Source organism: Spea bombifrons, chromosome 4, assembly GCF_027358695.1.
Source record: "Spea bombifrons isolate aSpeBom1 chromosome 4, aSpeBom1.2.pri, whole genome shotgun sequence".
In the NCBI taxonomy this organism is placed as follows: Eukaryota; Metazoa; Chordata; class Amphibia; order Anura; family Pelobatidae; genus Spea; species Spea bombifrons.
The window spans coordinates 101,921,494-101,937,954 of NC_071090.1; the positions used below are offsets into that span (position 1 = coordinate 101,921,494).

Genomic DNA, 16,461 nt, shown 5'->3' on the forward strand with positions numbered 1-16,461 from the left:
CTTTTTTTTCTAAATTATTTTTTTTCTAAATTATTTTTTTTAAAGAAATTCAGCTGTAGAATTTTTTTTAATTGTCCTTGATACAAGGGGCTATTAGTGGTTCAATCCATGAAGGGCTCTTGGATGATACCGAAGGACTTTCTTGTTGGAAAATAAAGTTAGAACATTTCTAGGCGGACCAGAGGAATGATAAATCTTAGACAGCGTAGATATAGCTAATGGTCCCAGAGAGGCTCGTTCATATGTGGCACATTTGTTGGACATGATATGGAGTCGCATAAGCTCAGATATCAGAGTTTTATCATCCATGTATAAGAATATTGATTATCACCCCTAGTATTTTAACTGTGACCCGGCTCTTCAGCTGAACATGGCTCAGTCGCTCATCCCAGTTGAGTGGCAGGTGGATAGCTGTCCACCCCAAGCAACGAAACTTGGCAGGAAAGTAGCCCCCCGAATAGACCATAGACTAAGAGTCATTTGACCCCCTACAATGCCTCACGGTGTAGATTCAATGCCAGGTACCCTCCAGCTCCTTGTAAATTGCATTTTAAACGTGAAATATGCTTATTGTAACCAATAGTGCCACTGGTGGTCCCACTAGTCCTACAAGTTAAGACTCATCCACACCAGTGCAAAGAAGCCACCAGCCATAGAATGATCCGCTCCGTATAGATGCCCATAGATAAAGCAACGCATGGACGTCGGAGAAAGCAGTCTATACATACATAACATCCATAACATAATGGAATTTCTTAGTATTAAATATTATATTATGAATTATGTGACTAACCCCACCTCCCCCCCCAAAAAAATTGTATTATTATATTATGGATAAATTATTTTATTTCCCATTCCTTTGCTGACCGAGTCTCATGATAGTGGGCGGCTAACGGTGCATGCGCACAGGTGTATAGAGGAAGGGACTAGTAACACTGAGCTCTCTGTGACCTTTCTTTCTTAACACTTTTTTTGAGATTGGCATAATATCCACTTGCTGGGAACCATATTCACCAGCCGCTGCTTCTTTACCCCCCCCCCAAAAAAAAGGGGGAAAAAATAAATCAACCATTTTATTTTTCTTAATTCAAAGGTATTTTACATACAATCATCTGCAAATGACAAAGAAAATGTTACTTTATTCTTATCGATGCCTTTTTTTTCCCGTTGAAGAATTATTTTCAGCCCTCCGCTTGCTCGTATCGCTTCTGGCTTTAATGCAGACCCAGCGTTGTGTAAGCCGTGTATGTGTTGATTGTTACGCTATCCTCGCACTTAATATATTTCCTCTGAAATCACCATCTAAAATGGTCATTTTTGTAAAGTCTCATTAGCCGGAACGTCTCTGCATTTCATAGAGGAAATATAGGTCTGCCTTTGTTTTTAATGATGGTGGGGGGTCTCTTCTTCAAATCACTGGTTGGGGAGAGATCGGTGTGGGCACAAAAAACATTATATATATGTGGCACAGGGTGTGTGTGTCCGTCACCTAAAGCAGCGTTCTCAACACTAAACGCATACAGCATTTAATACAAAAAAGGTAGGTTTTGATGCCATTATGTAGCTTTATTATCCTCGAGATAATGAGATGTTTCTCGGGTCCCGGGAGACCACCTAACGCCCCGCTCTTGGACGGTCTGCCAGCACCAACAGCAGCGTGTGAACACTTTTCCTTTTCATTGATGTCCCATCCATGATATAGAAACTATACTCGCTAAGGGTAACAACGGCTACAGTAGATGTCCCCTGCGAAGCCTCATATGGCTTCGTAAAATTCTTCCCCGTTACTCCACTTATTGCTGCCGTTAACTCCATGTTGGTCGTTATTACCCCCACTGGTGTAGTTGAGCCCTGTGCTGCTATGGGACGGCCATGGCCAAGAAGCCGCCTGCTGATCCCTACCCTCTTAGTTCACCCTTCTCCTATTACTCATTATAACACCTAATACTCTGTATAACACTTAATACTCTGTATAACTCCTAATACTCTGTATACTTCCCCAGTAAAATACCTCCTATTACTCTATTAACCCCTTCCTATAAATCATCCGTTAACTCTCTATACTGCCTATAAATCATCCTTTGACCCTCTATACCAGGCATGTCCAAACTTTTTTCGAAGAGTGCCAGATTTGATGAAGTGAACATGTGCGAGGGCCGACCATTTTGCCTGACATTTTCTGAACCATTAAAATTTAATGCAAATTAACTATTTTATGCAAAGTTTATTGAAAACGGCATACCACATCTATCCCTTTCTCACTATCTCCCCTCCCTACCCCCCTTCTCACAATCTCCCCTCTCCCTCCCTACTCCCCCTTCTCACAATCTCCCCTCTCCCTCCCTACCCCCCTTCTCACAATCTCCCCTCTCCCTCCCTACCCCCCTTCTCACAATCTCCCCTCTTCCTCCCTACCCCTCCTTCTCACAATCTCCCCCTCTTCCTCCCTACCCCTCCTTCTCACAATCTCCCCTCTTCCTCCCTACCCCCCCTTCTCACAATCTCCCCTCTTCCTCCCTACCCCCCTTCTCACAATTTCCCCTCTCCCTCCCTACCCTTCTCACGATCTACCCTCTCCCTCCCTACCCCCCTTCTAACGATCTACCCTCTCCCTCCCTACCCCCCTTCTCACGATCTACCCTCTCCCTCCCTCCCTCCCTACCCCCCCTTCTCACGATCTACCCACTCCCTCCCTACTCCCCTTTGTAGGTCACTTACCGTCAACTCCTGTGTTGGGAGCGTGAGGCGTTTGTCTCGGGTGCCGGCGCTTCACTGCTGAGTGCCGTCATATGCCAGCGCTCAGCGTGAAGCGCCGGCACCCGAGACAAACACCTCACACTTCCAACACTGCACTCTGGGCAGCGCAGAGGCAGGCGGCGGCGAGCAGAGGAGTCCTGGATTTCTGTCAGTCTGGGGGGCCCAAGAGGTGCCGAGCGGTCGTTTTCAGCAACCGCTCGGCACCCCTTGTGCCCCACTGACTGGCAGAACTCCAGGGCCCGGTCGCAGTCGCGACCCCGGTAGTTCCGCCACTGCCTACAAATTTCTTCATCAGATGCCCTTGTGGCTGTGTGTGCCGGCGCAGGGAGAAGGAAAGCCCAAATCTAGCGACGTCCGAGATCGCAAGATTTGGGCTTTCCTTCTCCCTGCGCCGGCACACACAGCCACAAGGGCATCTGATGAAGAAATTGTGTAGGGGAGGGCAGGGGCGTACCTAGAGTATTTGGCACCCGGGGCGGATCCTGTATGTGGCACCCCCCCACACACACTTCAAAACTACCTGGCCGAAACTGAATATGACCCCCCCCACACACACCATAAAAAAAATCTAACACTTATTTAAAGTAAGTAACACACCAAAATAGGACAAAACAATTAAATAACAATATATATATATATATATATATATATATATATATATAATTGTTAACAGCAATCACATTCCTATCATGCCCAGGCATACCCAGATTCCAGGAGGCACTCGCAGACTTGGCATGATAGGAGTATGATTGGCCTATCTACCCCTTCTCGCTCCCTTCTGCCCTATCTACCCCTTCTCGCTCCCTTCTGCCCTATCTACCCCTCCTAACTATCTACCCTCTCCCTCTTTGAAGTTCACTTACCTTTCAGGAGTCCTGCGGTGGGGGTGCAAGGCCTCTGTCTCCCAGCTCTGCCACTGTATGGAACAGTATAGAGTGATGGGAGTTATGATGTACTTTAGAGCATAATTATATAATGAAAAATACATTGGAAATGGTACAGCATAACACCCATCACTCTCACACACTTACCAATCCACACGCATACCAATCCACACGCATACCAATCCACACACACATACCAATCCACACACACATACCAACACACACACATACCCCAATCCACACGCATACACCAATCCACACGCATACACCAATCCACACGCATACACCAATCCACACGCATACACCAATCCACACACACATACCAATCCACACACACATACCAATCCACACACACACCAATCCACACACATACCAATCCACACATATACCAATCCACACACACATACCAATCCACACATATAATAATCCACACACACACACCAATCCACACACATACCAATCCACACATATACCAATCCACACACACATACCAATCCACACACATACCAATCCACACACATACACCAATCCACACATATAATAATCCACACACATACACCAATCCACACACATACACCAATCCACACATATACTAATCCACACATATACTAATCCACACACATACACTAATCCACACACATACCAATCCACACACATACACCAATCCACTCTCACTGTATGCTTTCTTATCTTTCCTCTTTTCTCGTTACAGCTCCTTTTCCTGCTCTTCGCTCCTCTTCTTCTTCAGTTCTTCTGTCTTCTTCTGAGGGCACGGGGTTCAGAGGGCACGGACAGCGGTGGGCGCGGCTTCAGTGTTGTGCGCCGGGATCTGACAACAAACCCCGGCGCACAACAGCTGTTGCCGCGCGGATCGCAAGGGAGCGGTATCGGAGGTCTTTAACAGACCTCCGGCTCCCTTGAGTGATTTTAAGCCCGGTTCAAGGGAGATCCTTGAACCGGCTTAAAATCACTCAAGGGAGCCGGTGGTCTGTTAAAGACCTCCGATACCGCTCCCTTGCGAGCCTGCTCCTCCAGCGGCGGACATTACTGTCCGTCTCTGGAGGGGTGCCGGCAAGTTGCCACCCCTCTGATGAGCGGCACCCGGTGCGGACCGCCCCCCGCTCGGTACGCTACTGAGGGGTGTGTGCCGGCGCAGGGAGAAGGAAAGCCCAAATCTCGCGCTTTCCTTCTCCCTGCGCCGGCTGATGACGCCAAGTCCCGTGGCTCACTTGGGGGCCGTATCAGTCCGGAACGCGGGCCGCAATTGGCCCGCGGGCCGGACTTTGGACATGCCTGCTCTATACTCACTTTCTATAAATCATCTTAAAAGGCTCTATACTCTCTTCTTAGAAATCATCTTATTACTCTCTATACTCTCTTCCTATAAATGATCCTATTACTCCCTACACTCCCACCCTAGAAATCATCATTTTACATCCTATACTCCCTTCCTATATATCATCCTATTACTCTCTATACTCCCTTCCTATATATCATCCTATTACTCTATACACTCCCTTCCCATATATCATCCTATTACTCTATACTCCCTTCCTATATATCATCCTAATACTCTGTATACCTCGTCCTATATATCATCCTATTACTCTATATACTCCCTTTCTATATATCATCCTATTACTCTATATACTCCCTTCCTATATATCATCCTATTACTCTATATATTCCCTTCCTATATATCACCCAATACTCTATATACTTCCTTCCTATATATCATCCTATTACTCTATATACTTCCTTCCTATATATCATCCTATTACTCTCTATCCTCCCTTCCTATATATCATCCTATTACTCTATACACTCCCTTCCTATATATCATCCTATTACTCTATACACTCCCTTCCTATATATCATCCTATTACTCTCTATCCTCCCTTCCTATATATCATCCTATTACTCTATACTCCCTTCCTATATATCATCCTATTACTCTATACTCCCTTCCTATATATCATCCTATTACTCTATACTCCCTTCCTATATATCATCCTATTACTCTATACTCCCTTCCTATATATCATCCTATTACTCTATATACTCCCTTCCTATATATCATCCTATTACTCTATATACTCCCTTCCTATATATCATCCTATTACTCTATATATTCCCTTCCTATATATCACCCAATACTCTATATACTTCCTTCCTATATATCATCCTATTACTCTATATACTCCCTTCCTATATATCATCCTATTACTCTATACACTCCCTTCCTATATATCAACCAATACTCTCTTTACTCCCTTCCTTTATATCATCCTATTACTCTATACTCCCTTCCTATATATCATCCTATTACTCTATATACTCCCTTCCTATATATCATCCTATTACTCTATACACTCCCTTCCTATATATCATCCTATTACTCTCTATACTCCCTTCCTATATATCATCCTATTACTCTCTATACTCCCTTCCTATATATCATCCTATTACTCTATACTCCCTTCCTATATATCATCCTATTACTCTATACTCCCTTCCTATATATCATCCTATTACTCTATATACTCCCTTCCTATATATCATCCTGTTACTCTATACACTCCCTTCCTATATATCATCCTATTACTCTCTATACTCCCTTCCTATATATCATCCTATTACTCTCTATACTCCCTTCCTATATATCATCCTATTACTCTATACACTCCCTTCCTATATATCATCCTATTACTCTATCCTCCCTTCCTATATATCATCCTATTACTCTATACTCCCTTCCTATATATCATCCTATTACTCTATACTCCCTTCCTATATATCATCCTATTACTCTATACTCCCTTCCTATATATCATCCTATTACTCTATATACTCCCTTCCTATATATCATCCTATTACTCTATATACTCCCTTCCTATATATCATCCTATTACTCTATATACTCCCTTCCTATATATCATCCTATTACTCTATATATTCCCTTCCTATATATCACCCAATACTCTATATACTTCCTTCCTATATATCATCCTATTACTCTATACTCCCTTCCTATATATCATCCTATTACTCTATACACTCCCTTCCTATATATCATCCTATTACTCTCTATACTCCCTTACTATATATCATCCTATTACTCTCTATACTCCCTTCCTATATATCATCCTATTACTCTCTATACTCCCTTCCTATATATCATCCTATTACTCTATACACTCCCTTCCTATATATCATCCTATTACTCTATATACTCCCTTCCTATATATCACCCAATACTCTATATACTCCCTTCCTATATATCACCCAATACTCTATATACTCCCTTCCTATATATCATCCTATTACTCTATACTCCCTTCCTATATATCATCCTATTACTCTATACTCCCTTCCTATATATCATCCTATTACTCTATATACTCCCTTCCTATATATCATCCTATTACTCTATATATTCCCTTCCTATATATCACCCAATACTCTATATACTTCCTTCCTATATATCATCCTATTACTCTATATACTCCCTTCCTATATATCATCCTATTACTCTATACACTCCCTTCCTATATATCAACCAATACTCTCTTTACTCCCTTCCTTTATATAATCCTATTACTCTATACTCCCTTCCTATATATCATCCTATTACTCTATATACTCCCTTCCTATATATCATCCTATTACTCTATACACTCCCTTCCTATATATCATCCTATTACTCTCTATACTCCCTTCCTATATATCATCCTATTACTCTCTATACTCCCTTCCTATATATCATCCTATTACTCTATACTCCCTTCCTATATATCATCCTATTACTCTATACTCCCTTCCTATATATCATCCTATTACTCTATATACTCCCTTCCTATATATCATCCTATTACTCTATACACTCCCTTCCTATATATCATCCTATTACTCTCTATACTCCCTTCCTATATATCATCCTATTACTCTCTATACTCCCTTCCTATATATCATCCTATTACTCTATACACTCCCTTCCTATATATCAACCAATACTCTCTATACTCCCTTCCTATATATCACCCAATACTCTATATACTCCCTTCCTATATATCATCCTATTACTCTGTATACCTCGTCCTATATATCATCCTATTACTCTATACACTCCCTTCCTATATATCATCCTATTACTCTATATACTCCCTTCCTATATATCACCCAATACTCTATATACTCCCTTCCTATATATCATCCTATTATTCTATATACTCCCTTCCTATATATCATCCTATTACTCTATACTCCCTTCCTATATATAATCCTATTACTCTCTATACTCCCTTCCTATATATCAGCCTATTACTCTCTATACTCCCTTCCTATATATCATCCTATTACTCTATATACTCCCTTCCTATATATCACCCAATACTCTATATACTTCCTTCCTATATATCATCCTATTACTCTATATACTCCCTTCCTATATATCATCCTATTACTCTGTATACCTCGTCCTATAAATATTTCCTATTATTCTTTATACTCCATTCCAATAAATCATCCTATTACTCTCTCTAACTCCCTCTCTGTTAGCTCTCCTATTACTGCAGCGACTGATTTTACTCTATAACCCCTCACGCTACTCATTCAGTCCCTCTCTGTAATTCCTCCAGATACTCGGCGATAACCCGCTCCTTATAACCCCTTTTATTACTTATTTACCGGCCCCCTATAATGCCCCCTCTTGCTACATATAACTTCTCACTATAATCAGACATACAAAACACTGAACGCTGCACATAGAATTCCATGTATCTTTATAATCAGCCTGTTAAAGAGTTTTTCTCTACCAGGCCTCATAAAATAATTGCTATTCAGTTAACATTTTATTAACCCATTGCTATAGGTTGAAATCCCTCGCTGCTGCTTCCCCATTCATAATTTATTAATCACTTTGGGCGTTTGGGGCTTTTTATTGTTATAAGGCATTGCTGTTCTGGCTGCTGGCACTTCTCCTAAATCACAACACACCTCAAACCTTTGATAGCCCAAGTCGAACCAACCCTTTGACTGTCAGGAACACCCAAACAGTTAAAGGGCTGGGACGGGGCAGCAAACCCTGACCTTAATGAGCTTCTCTCTGTTCCACCGAGGAGGCGGCAAACTGCTTTGCTGTGATTCCTGTCCGGCCGCCTTCCATCCAGCCTGCCTGAACATGGACATGCCTCAAGGATCCTGGAGCTGCAATGACTGCCGGGCCGGCAAGAAGCTGCACTACAAGCAGATTGTGTGGGTCAAGCTCGGCAACTACAGGTAGGTTCTTCACCCCCAAACCCGCAGACGTTTATCCTTAGTCCACAACCGCTGGGCTGTCAAAGATTAGCCATCGCTGCCTTGCCCGCTTTACTATCCGCACAGAGAAATATCTGCAGGTTTAAGCAAAATAAAGCAAAAAGCTCGTCCTTCTGTTAGGTGGTGGCCAGCTGAGATTTGCAACCCAAGGTCTGTCCCACTCAACATCCAAGGCCTGAAGCACGACATTGGGGACTTCCCCGTCTTCTTCTTTGGCTCCCACGATTACTATTGGGTGCATCGAGGACGCGTCTTTCCCTATGTGGAAGGGGACAAAAGTTTTGCAGAGGGCCAGACCAGTATTAACAAAACCTTCAAGAAAGGTGAGCACGTTCTTTAAATCTTTTACGAACTCATTGATGAAGCTAATCTATTTTTTGTCGTGTAAAAGCCCCTCGGCCGGCCTTTTCTCATCTCACGCTCTGTGTTCTCCAGCTCTTGAGGAGGCAGCCAAAAGATTCCAGGAGCTGAAAGCTCAGCGTGAAAGTAAGGAGGCTCTAGAAGTAGAGCGGAACTCCAGAAAACCTCCGCCCTACAAGCACATCAAGGTAGGGGGGACTCGGAAATCCAAAACATGTTCATCCAGCTCCTCATTCAGCTTTCTTCTTTGTCCGTTGTTGTTCATTTCCATTTGTCACGTTCTGCCTTTGTGTCTTGTCTGTCTTATTGCACTCCGTATAATCCTTCACACTTGCTTTTTTACCATTTTGGTATCTCACCTATCAAACTAAAAAGTGATGCCTATGTCTGAAAATCGGCAGCAAGCACCCCACTGACTGCATGTACAGAGACTTTATCCCAGATGGTCTTCAGAATATGTCTGCAGTCCAGCATTGTCTTTAGAGGTCGCCACATACTGGCGCCATTCATAATCTTGATTTTGTTTCCTACTTCCAGGAGAATTTTGCCTTTGGAGATATGCCCTAGGTCAAGGGTGTCCAACCTGCGGTCCTCCACTTGCTGCAGGACTACATCTCCCATACTCCTCAGCCAGCCCCTTAGCTGAAAGAGCATTATGGGAGATGTAGTCCTGTAGCAGCTGGAGGGCCGCAGGCTGGACACCCTTGACCTAGGTGCTCACCGAAATCAGCAGCGAGTTTGTTGACATTAGTAAATCTGAAGAACGTTCATAATTTAGGTTACCTAGACGGGGGGGGGGGTTGTTCCTCTTGGAACTTGTATTGCAACAGCAGCTCCCCTGTATAACCCAACATTGGAAGTTATAGGAAGATAGTTGCAGTACAAGGATGGAGGTTTTTGAGGTTCCGTGATCATTATTGCATTGAGTAATGCTTCCTTCTGCATGCCATTTGAACATGAAGCTTACTCCATGTTGTGGTTTATATTTGAATGACTGGAAACCAGTAGGTAGCCATAAAGAATGGTCAGGATAGTAAATTGGTTTCTTCAGCTCTCCACAACCAAGGTCCCCTTCCACCTATTGACACACTTAATATGTGCTCTGGTTTAACCCATTCCTCATCTTTCACTCAGTCCAATAAGGCCGTCGGAAAGGTCCAGATCCAGGTGGCGGACGTATCGGAGATCCCGCGCTGTAACTGCCGCCCGTCTGACGAGGCTCCCTGCGGCCTGGATTCCCAGTGCCTGAATCGCATGCTGCTGTACGAGTGTCATCCTCAGGTGTGTCCGGCGGGCGAGCAATGCCAAAACCAGAACTTCACCAAACGGCTGTACCCCGAGACCGAAATCATCCGCACAGACAGGAGGGGCTGGGGACTCAAGACCAAGAGGGACATCCGCAAGGTATGGTGGGGCCTGCTTCAGATCTCCGGTTCAGACTTTGCCCCCGTACACCTCTTGACATAAAATCTCAGTTTTTATGTTTTTTTTTTATGGTTACATCTCTATGCATCTGGCAACCTGGTTAGTTGTTCTATGTAACATATAGGGTAGTATATGTGTGTGTAAGTTGAGCAGGGCCTTCCTTACCTGTTGTTTCTGTAAGTCAAATTGTTATGTTTATTACCGACTTGTTAAGTCCTGTCTACCCATTGTACAGCGCTATGGAATATCATGTTGCTTTATAAAACAATACATTATATTATTATTATATTACATTATTTATATATATAGCTAACCTGAATAGAAGACCAAGGACTGGTTAAGGTCAGAGTCTTTACAGCCGGTAAAATGGGCAGACAAGACGGCCGGATGGTTTTCATATAATGCTATCGGAAAGCACCAACTTTTTTATACTTTTGCAATGAGGTTTTTTTTGATAATACATTACATTATTCTCTGTGTCTGGCTCAGGGAGAATTTGTGAATGAGTACATGGGGGAGCTGATCGACGAGGAGGAGTGCCGACTTCGCATGAAACGAGCCCATGAAAACGGGATCACCAATTTCTACATGTTGACGGTGACCAAGGTGAGGAAACGCTCGATCTCTGATTCTGTGGTCAGGGGTTTATCTGTGTGGCTTTGGAACATTATGGGCTGTAGCAATACTCAGCGTGGCCCCCGCCTATTTGAAGGTAGGATGTTAGAAATAGTGAAGAATAGTGTATCTTCTTGGTCTGATTGACCTTAGTTTTGAAGTCATGAAACGGGCCTGAAATGTCACAGAAGTCTCTCAAAAGAAAATCTTCCACATTCCCTACATACGGAAGTTAAATGAGATGATTCCCGGAAGCTATAGGCGTAAATGTAGAATATGGTGGACATTAGTAGCAGAGAATTGACCACAACTTAGAATCATTAGTCACTGAAACCAGAAGGAGAAGGAGAAGTCCATTGGCTTCCCGTTGAACACATAGGAAAACAAAACCTTTTTAGTTTTTGCATAGTTTTTTTTATAGAGTGCATGTTAGCCATTTGTAGTTCTAGCTCTGTTGTGTTTGCCAAATGTAATAGATAAACACACTTATCATATGGAATGATTGAATTGAACGGCTCAGTCTTAATCACCCAGCAATCCACTCTGACTAATGAAAGTCTATGAAGGAATGGACTTTATTAGCATTGCCATAAAGAATCATCTGAGCATGGTGTTTGAGAAGGAATCCAAAATATCACATGACTGACAACAATGGCGGACTCGGGGGTCTGCAGATTAAGAACGTTTATTGGAGCAAAAGTAGATAAACCCCGGTTTTTGTCCGTGCCGACCTATATTACTGTATACAGCGCTGGGGTTTATGCTCAAAGTAAAATATTTGTTCTATAGAACTGTTAAAGAAACATTTTTGATTCCAGGATCGCATCATCGATGCAGGACCCAAAGGCAACTATTCTCGCTTCATGAACCACAGTTGCAACCCCAACTGCGAAACCCAGAAGTGGACGGTGAACGGTGATGTCCGGGTGGGCTTATTCGCGCTCTGTGACATACCTCAAGGTAATGCTTGGTCACGCCACGTGGTTATCTGAATCGAGATATTATCAATTTAGATGCTGCTGATATGTATTTATTAGAATCCGTTTTTCTTCTCTGACATACATTATGTTTAACGTACAGATCATGGTATATGAAACACCAGGGCATGCCCATAAGCAGTTTAGTAGGGCTTGGCAGACTGATTCTTCTCCAGACATTGTTAAAGCACAACCCCCATGACTCCCAGCCAGACAGAAGATGCTATGCAAACGCTGCTTTTCCAAAAATGTATACTTTGTAGCGTGCTGCTTTCTCTTACGAATCAAACGAATATCCTTATTTATTAACCCTTGCAACAAATGCCCGGGAGGAAACCAGGTTGGGAAAAAGTATGGCTTGTAGGAAACGTGTGCGTACGCGAAGGGTTAATTATAAAGACTGCTGAAAAGTGCTTGTATCTCCCCAGCAGCCCCCCAAAAAATTATTCCAATCAACAGGAACATTTTTACGTAACCCTCCGTGAGAGTTGTGTGAAAGGAGTAGTTTTGGTGCAATTACCATTGTTCTTTCCTATTATTATACTGTAATAGCAACGCTTAGCATAACAAATGACAAATGCTCAAATTACAGCGTTTTAAGCCCAAAATGTGCCGTTCTAGGTTGCTTGATGTAATGTAATTTCGTGTAGAGCTCATTGAAGACAATTCCTCCTCTTTCTTCTAATGCTTGCAGGGACCGAGCTGACGTTTAACTATAACCTAGACTGTCTCGGCAACGGACGGACCGAGTGTCATTGTGGAGAAGATAATTGTAGTGGGTTTTTAGGCGTTCGGCCAAAGGTAAGCTTCCCAAAAGTCTCTTTTATAAGTTTCTACGTAAATGTTAATCACTCAACCTAAGGTTTGTCAAACTCCAGACTCCAGCCGTAATATGCACCCCCCCCCAAGCTAAATGCCCTGTAAGAGGTGCATTTCCCTGCATGTGATGCACTTCCTTCCAGTCAGATCCATTGCAGGCTCTGCTTAACACTGCATGCCGTGTATAGACCCCGGTGCGCATGTATAGAGTCTTCTCATTGATTTCAATGGTAGCACAATCATTGTCAATCAGTGGCAGGACAGAACTCCCATTGATTTCATTGGAAGTACGTACTGCCACTGATTGACAACTTAAGCAGCCAATCGTTGACAAGAAATTTCAGATCATAGAGAAACAAGGATGTCGGATAAGCGTTTTATTTATTCCATATTTACTTTTTGTTAAAATATGTATTAAAGTACTCACAGAGGGTCACAGAGTACCTTTAATATCTTTAATACCTTTAATATCCATTTTCTGTTGTAGTTTTCTAAAATGTCCCTTAAAATGTCTAGCATTTAGATTATACAGAGTTCCTAGTTTATTTGCTGCTGAAGTCAGATATCACTATTTATAGATATCATAATTTATTGGATCGTATGTATTTTTGATTTTTCCAACCATGCATAAGCAGGCAAGCGTAGGGCTTAGTAAAATAAATAAGCCTCTAGCACACATGCGGGTTTATTGATGATCTCTCCTCTCTCTCTCCCAAAACGGTTATTCTTTCTTCTGGCGATTGCAGACAGCGTGTGCGACAGCGACCGAGGAGAAGGCCAAAAATGCTCGGCTGAAAGCAAAGAAGCGGAAAATCAAGACTGAACAAAAGCAAATGCATGAAGATTTCTGCTTTCGCTGCGGAGACGGAGGGGAGCTGGTGATGTGCGATAAGAAGGACTGTCCGAAGGCTTATCACCTCCTCTGCCTTAACCTGACGCAGCCTCCTTACGGTAAAACTCCTCCTTTTATTGTTCCCGGCTGGTAATACCGGCTCTCACCATCTGCTCGCTATTTACCCCTCTTTTAAAATTCCTCAGATCCATACATTTTGTTTGTAAAATTTTGTTGTATTTGAGCAAAAAGAAATGTTGCCGCCCCATAGCTGCTGTTAGTACCTCTTTGGTTTGATCATTTGTTATCTTGTTTCTTTCGTTTGTCCAGTTCCAAGTGTCTTAGGCTTCAACCAAAGAGGTTCCTAAATGAGTAGGCATTGTGAGCCATAGATTTAAATATGTTTATAAACATATTTATACAATTATGAACATACACATTAGAAGCCTCATTATGATATTATTCTTGTTTTACGTAAAAACAGAATTTGAGAGCAGATAAAAAAACTTTGGTCTTGTCTTTGATTCTGGAGCCATGCCTACCCCATGCCTGTTTAAATACCCTTACTTTACTAATCTTTATTAATTGTAGGTCTCTGAGCTACTCTGCTGTCTCAAATTCTCCTAGCCGTCCGCTTTATGAGCCACGAAGGTTCTAGAAGGACTCATTCTGTAGTATAGTCATGAGAACATTGAATTATGACGGTAATTACAATAGAAACAATGGGTTTCCCAGGTAGGATGTGTAGAAATAGGGTCAATGTCTTGATCACGGCTTCCTATAGTATTATTATATCACGGTTAGGAAGTGAGATCGAGTATAGGATCCATCCTGTTTGCTCAGATAGCACTGACCGGCTCCTCTCATCCCCTCCGTCTGTACCACAGGTAAATGGGACTGTCCGTGGCACCAGTGTGATACCTGCGGAGCCGCCTCTTCGTCGTTCTGCGACTTCTGTCCGGCGTCCTTCTGCAAAGACCACGACAAAGGAGCCCTTACGCCCTCTGTTTTCGAAAACAGACTCTGCTGCTCTGATCACGACCCCAAACAGCCGCTGGCCTACGGGGATATGAACAAAATCAAGTGTAAAACAGAGTCCGAGGACCCCTCGTTCCCCCAGGAGTTTTAAAGTTCATACACTTACGGCGAAACAAAGTTCATTAGAGCGTAGACGTTTCTCCCCCACGGCTGACAGAGGGCACCCGATGGGGTTTTAGGCATAAGAATTGGATCGTACGAGTCCCATCTGTGTCTTTGTTGTTCTTGACAAACTCTATGGTTTTCGGGGATTATTTTCCTTCTTTTTTTTTCATGGTGAAATCTGTCTCCCAAGGTTCTGGCAAACAGATGTATTTATTATATTTTATATTTATTATTACTTTTGTTCTGGATTATTCAAATGTCTGGTGCTGGTACCCAGCTTCGCAGATTAAGTATTGATGAAAAAAGACAATGTGGAGTTTTGGCGGTTCTCTACCTTCTTCTCTATCATCGATGAACAAGTTGTAATGTGATATTTTGCCTCCAGTTTATGGACCCCCATCACTCCTAAAGGACTTGCTGCGGAATAGGAAGGCACTCGGCCCGTTGGTCTTCTGGAGCGTTTGTTAAATGGTGCATGTTGAAATTCAACAATTCCGAATCCCCCCCTTTCTGAACAATTCTAAGAATGAATATTCTTCAAGTTCACCGCATTCTTCTTCTAAAAAAAAAAAACACTACAAAGGACATTCCTTGTAAAGCACTGTTTGGGAAACGTGATGCTAAACCCTCGGCCATTTTTACAAAGGTCTTACTCAATAGGATTGCAACGTTTAAGACTAATGCAGCCCGACACGCCTGTGGACAACTCTAAAAACGAGGATACATTGAAACTCAGCTGCCTCCTCCTCCCGATTCGCTTCTAGAAACGACCATTTCTCACCTATCCTACCGGCACCGCTACTTCTAGAGTCTGAGTATGAAACACGGCGCAACGGCGTTCTGATAACGGTTCTTCTAGAGGGATCAGCCTTCTTGTGGAAAAGAAAGAAAAGAAGAAGAAAAAACATCCATCCCGATTTGGTTATTTTTAGGGTTCACCAGAAGACGGACAATGAAGTGTGTCGGCTAGTTCATTGTTTTTGTTTTCGTATTATACTTTTATAAAACAGCCTATGGGGGGGTTCTAACAACACTATGGTTTAGATCAGCGGGGTTCTAGGTACAGAATGTGGATATTCATCCAGAAACATTTTGTGAATACTCTAGAGTGGCAGCTTCATTGTTGTGAATGATCCACCAATCCTTTTAGCACGAGGGCTCAAAGACTGAACAGCAAGAGAGGTATACATTCAGGTTTTTTGGGTTTTTTTACCTTCATTTTTTTATGTTTTTTTATTAAACATTTAAGTTTATACGTTTCTACCCGCTAAGACTGTCTTGGCACGGTCATCAAAACTGGATAATCTCCAACCCCTTTAAACCAAGGTTCCGA

General features: G+C 42.6%; 1 protein-coding gene across 1 annotated transcript in view; it reads left to right on the top strand.

The window, feature by feature from the left end:
- NSD3 (nuclear receptor binding SET domain protein 3) overlaps positions 1 to 15,686 on the top strand; it is a 46,480-nt gene extending 30,794 nt beyond the window's left edge. The window contains exons 15-23 of the mRNA XM_053463035.1: positions 8,762 to 8,918; positions 9,078 to 9,280; positions 9,393 to 9,505; positions 10,452 to 10,721; positions 11,232 to 11,348; positions 12,176 to 12,317; positions 13,029 to 13,135; positions 13,900 to 14,104; positions 14,873 to 15,686. Of these exons, the coding sequence (XP_053319010.1) occupies positions 8,762 to 8,918; positions 9,078 to 9,280; positions 9,393 to 9,505; positions 10,452 to 10,721; positions 11,232 to 11,348; positions 12,176 to 12,317; positions 13,029 to 13,135; positions 13,900 to 14,104; positions 14,873 to 15,114 (1,556 nt within the window). The 3' untranslated portion in view covers positions 15,115 to 15,686. The remainder of the gene's footprint in view (positions 1 to 8,761; positions 8,919 to 9,077; positions 9,281 to 9,392; positions 9,506 to 10,451; positions 10,722 to 11,231; positions 11,349 to 12,175; positions 12,318 to 13,028; positions 13,136 to 13,899; positions 14,105 to 14,872) is intronic.
- The last annotated feature ends 775 nt before the right edge of the window (positions 15,687 to 16,461 follow it).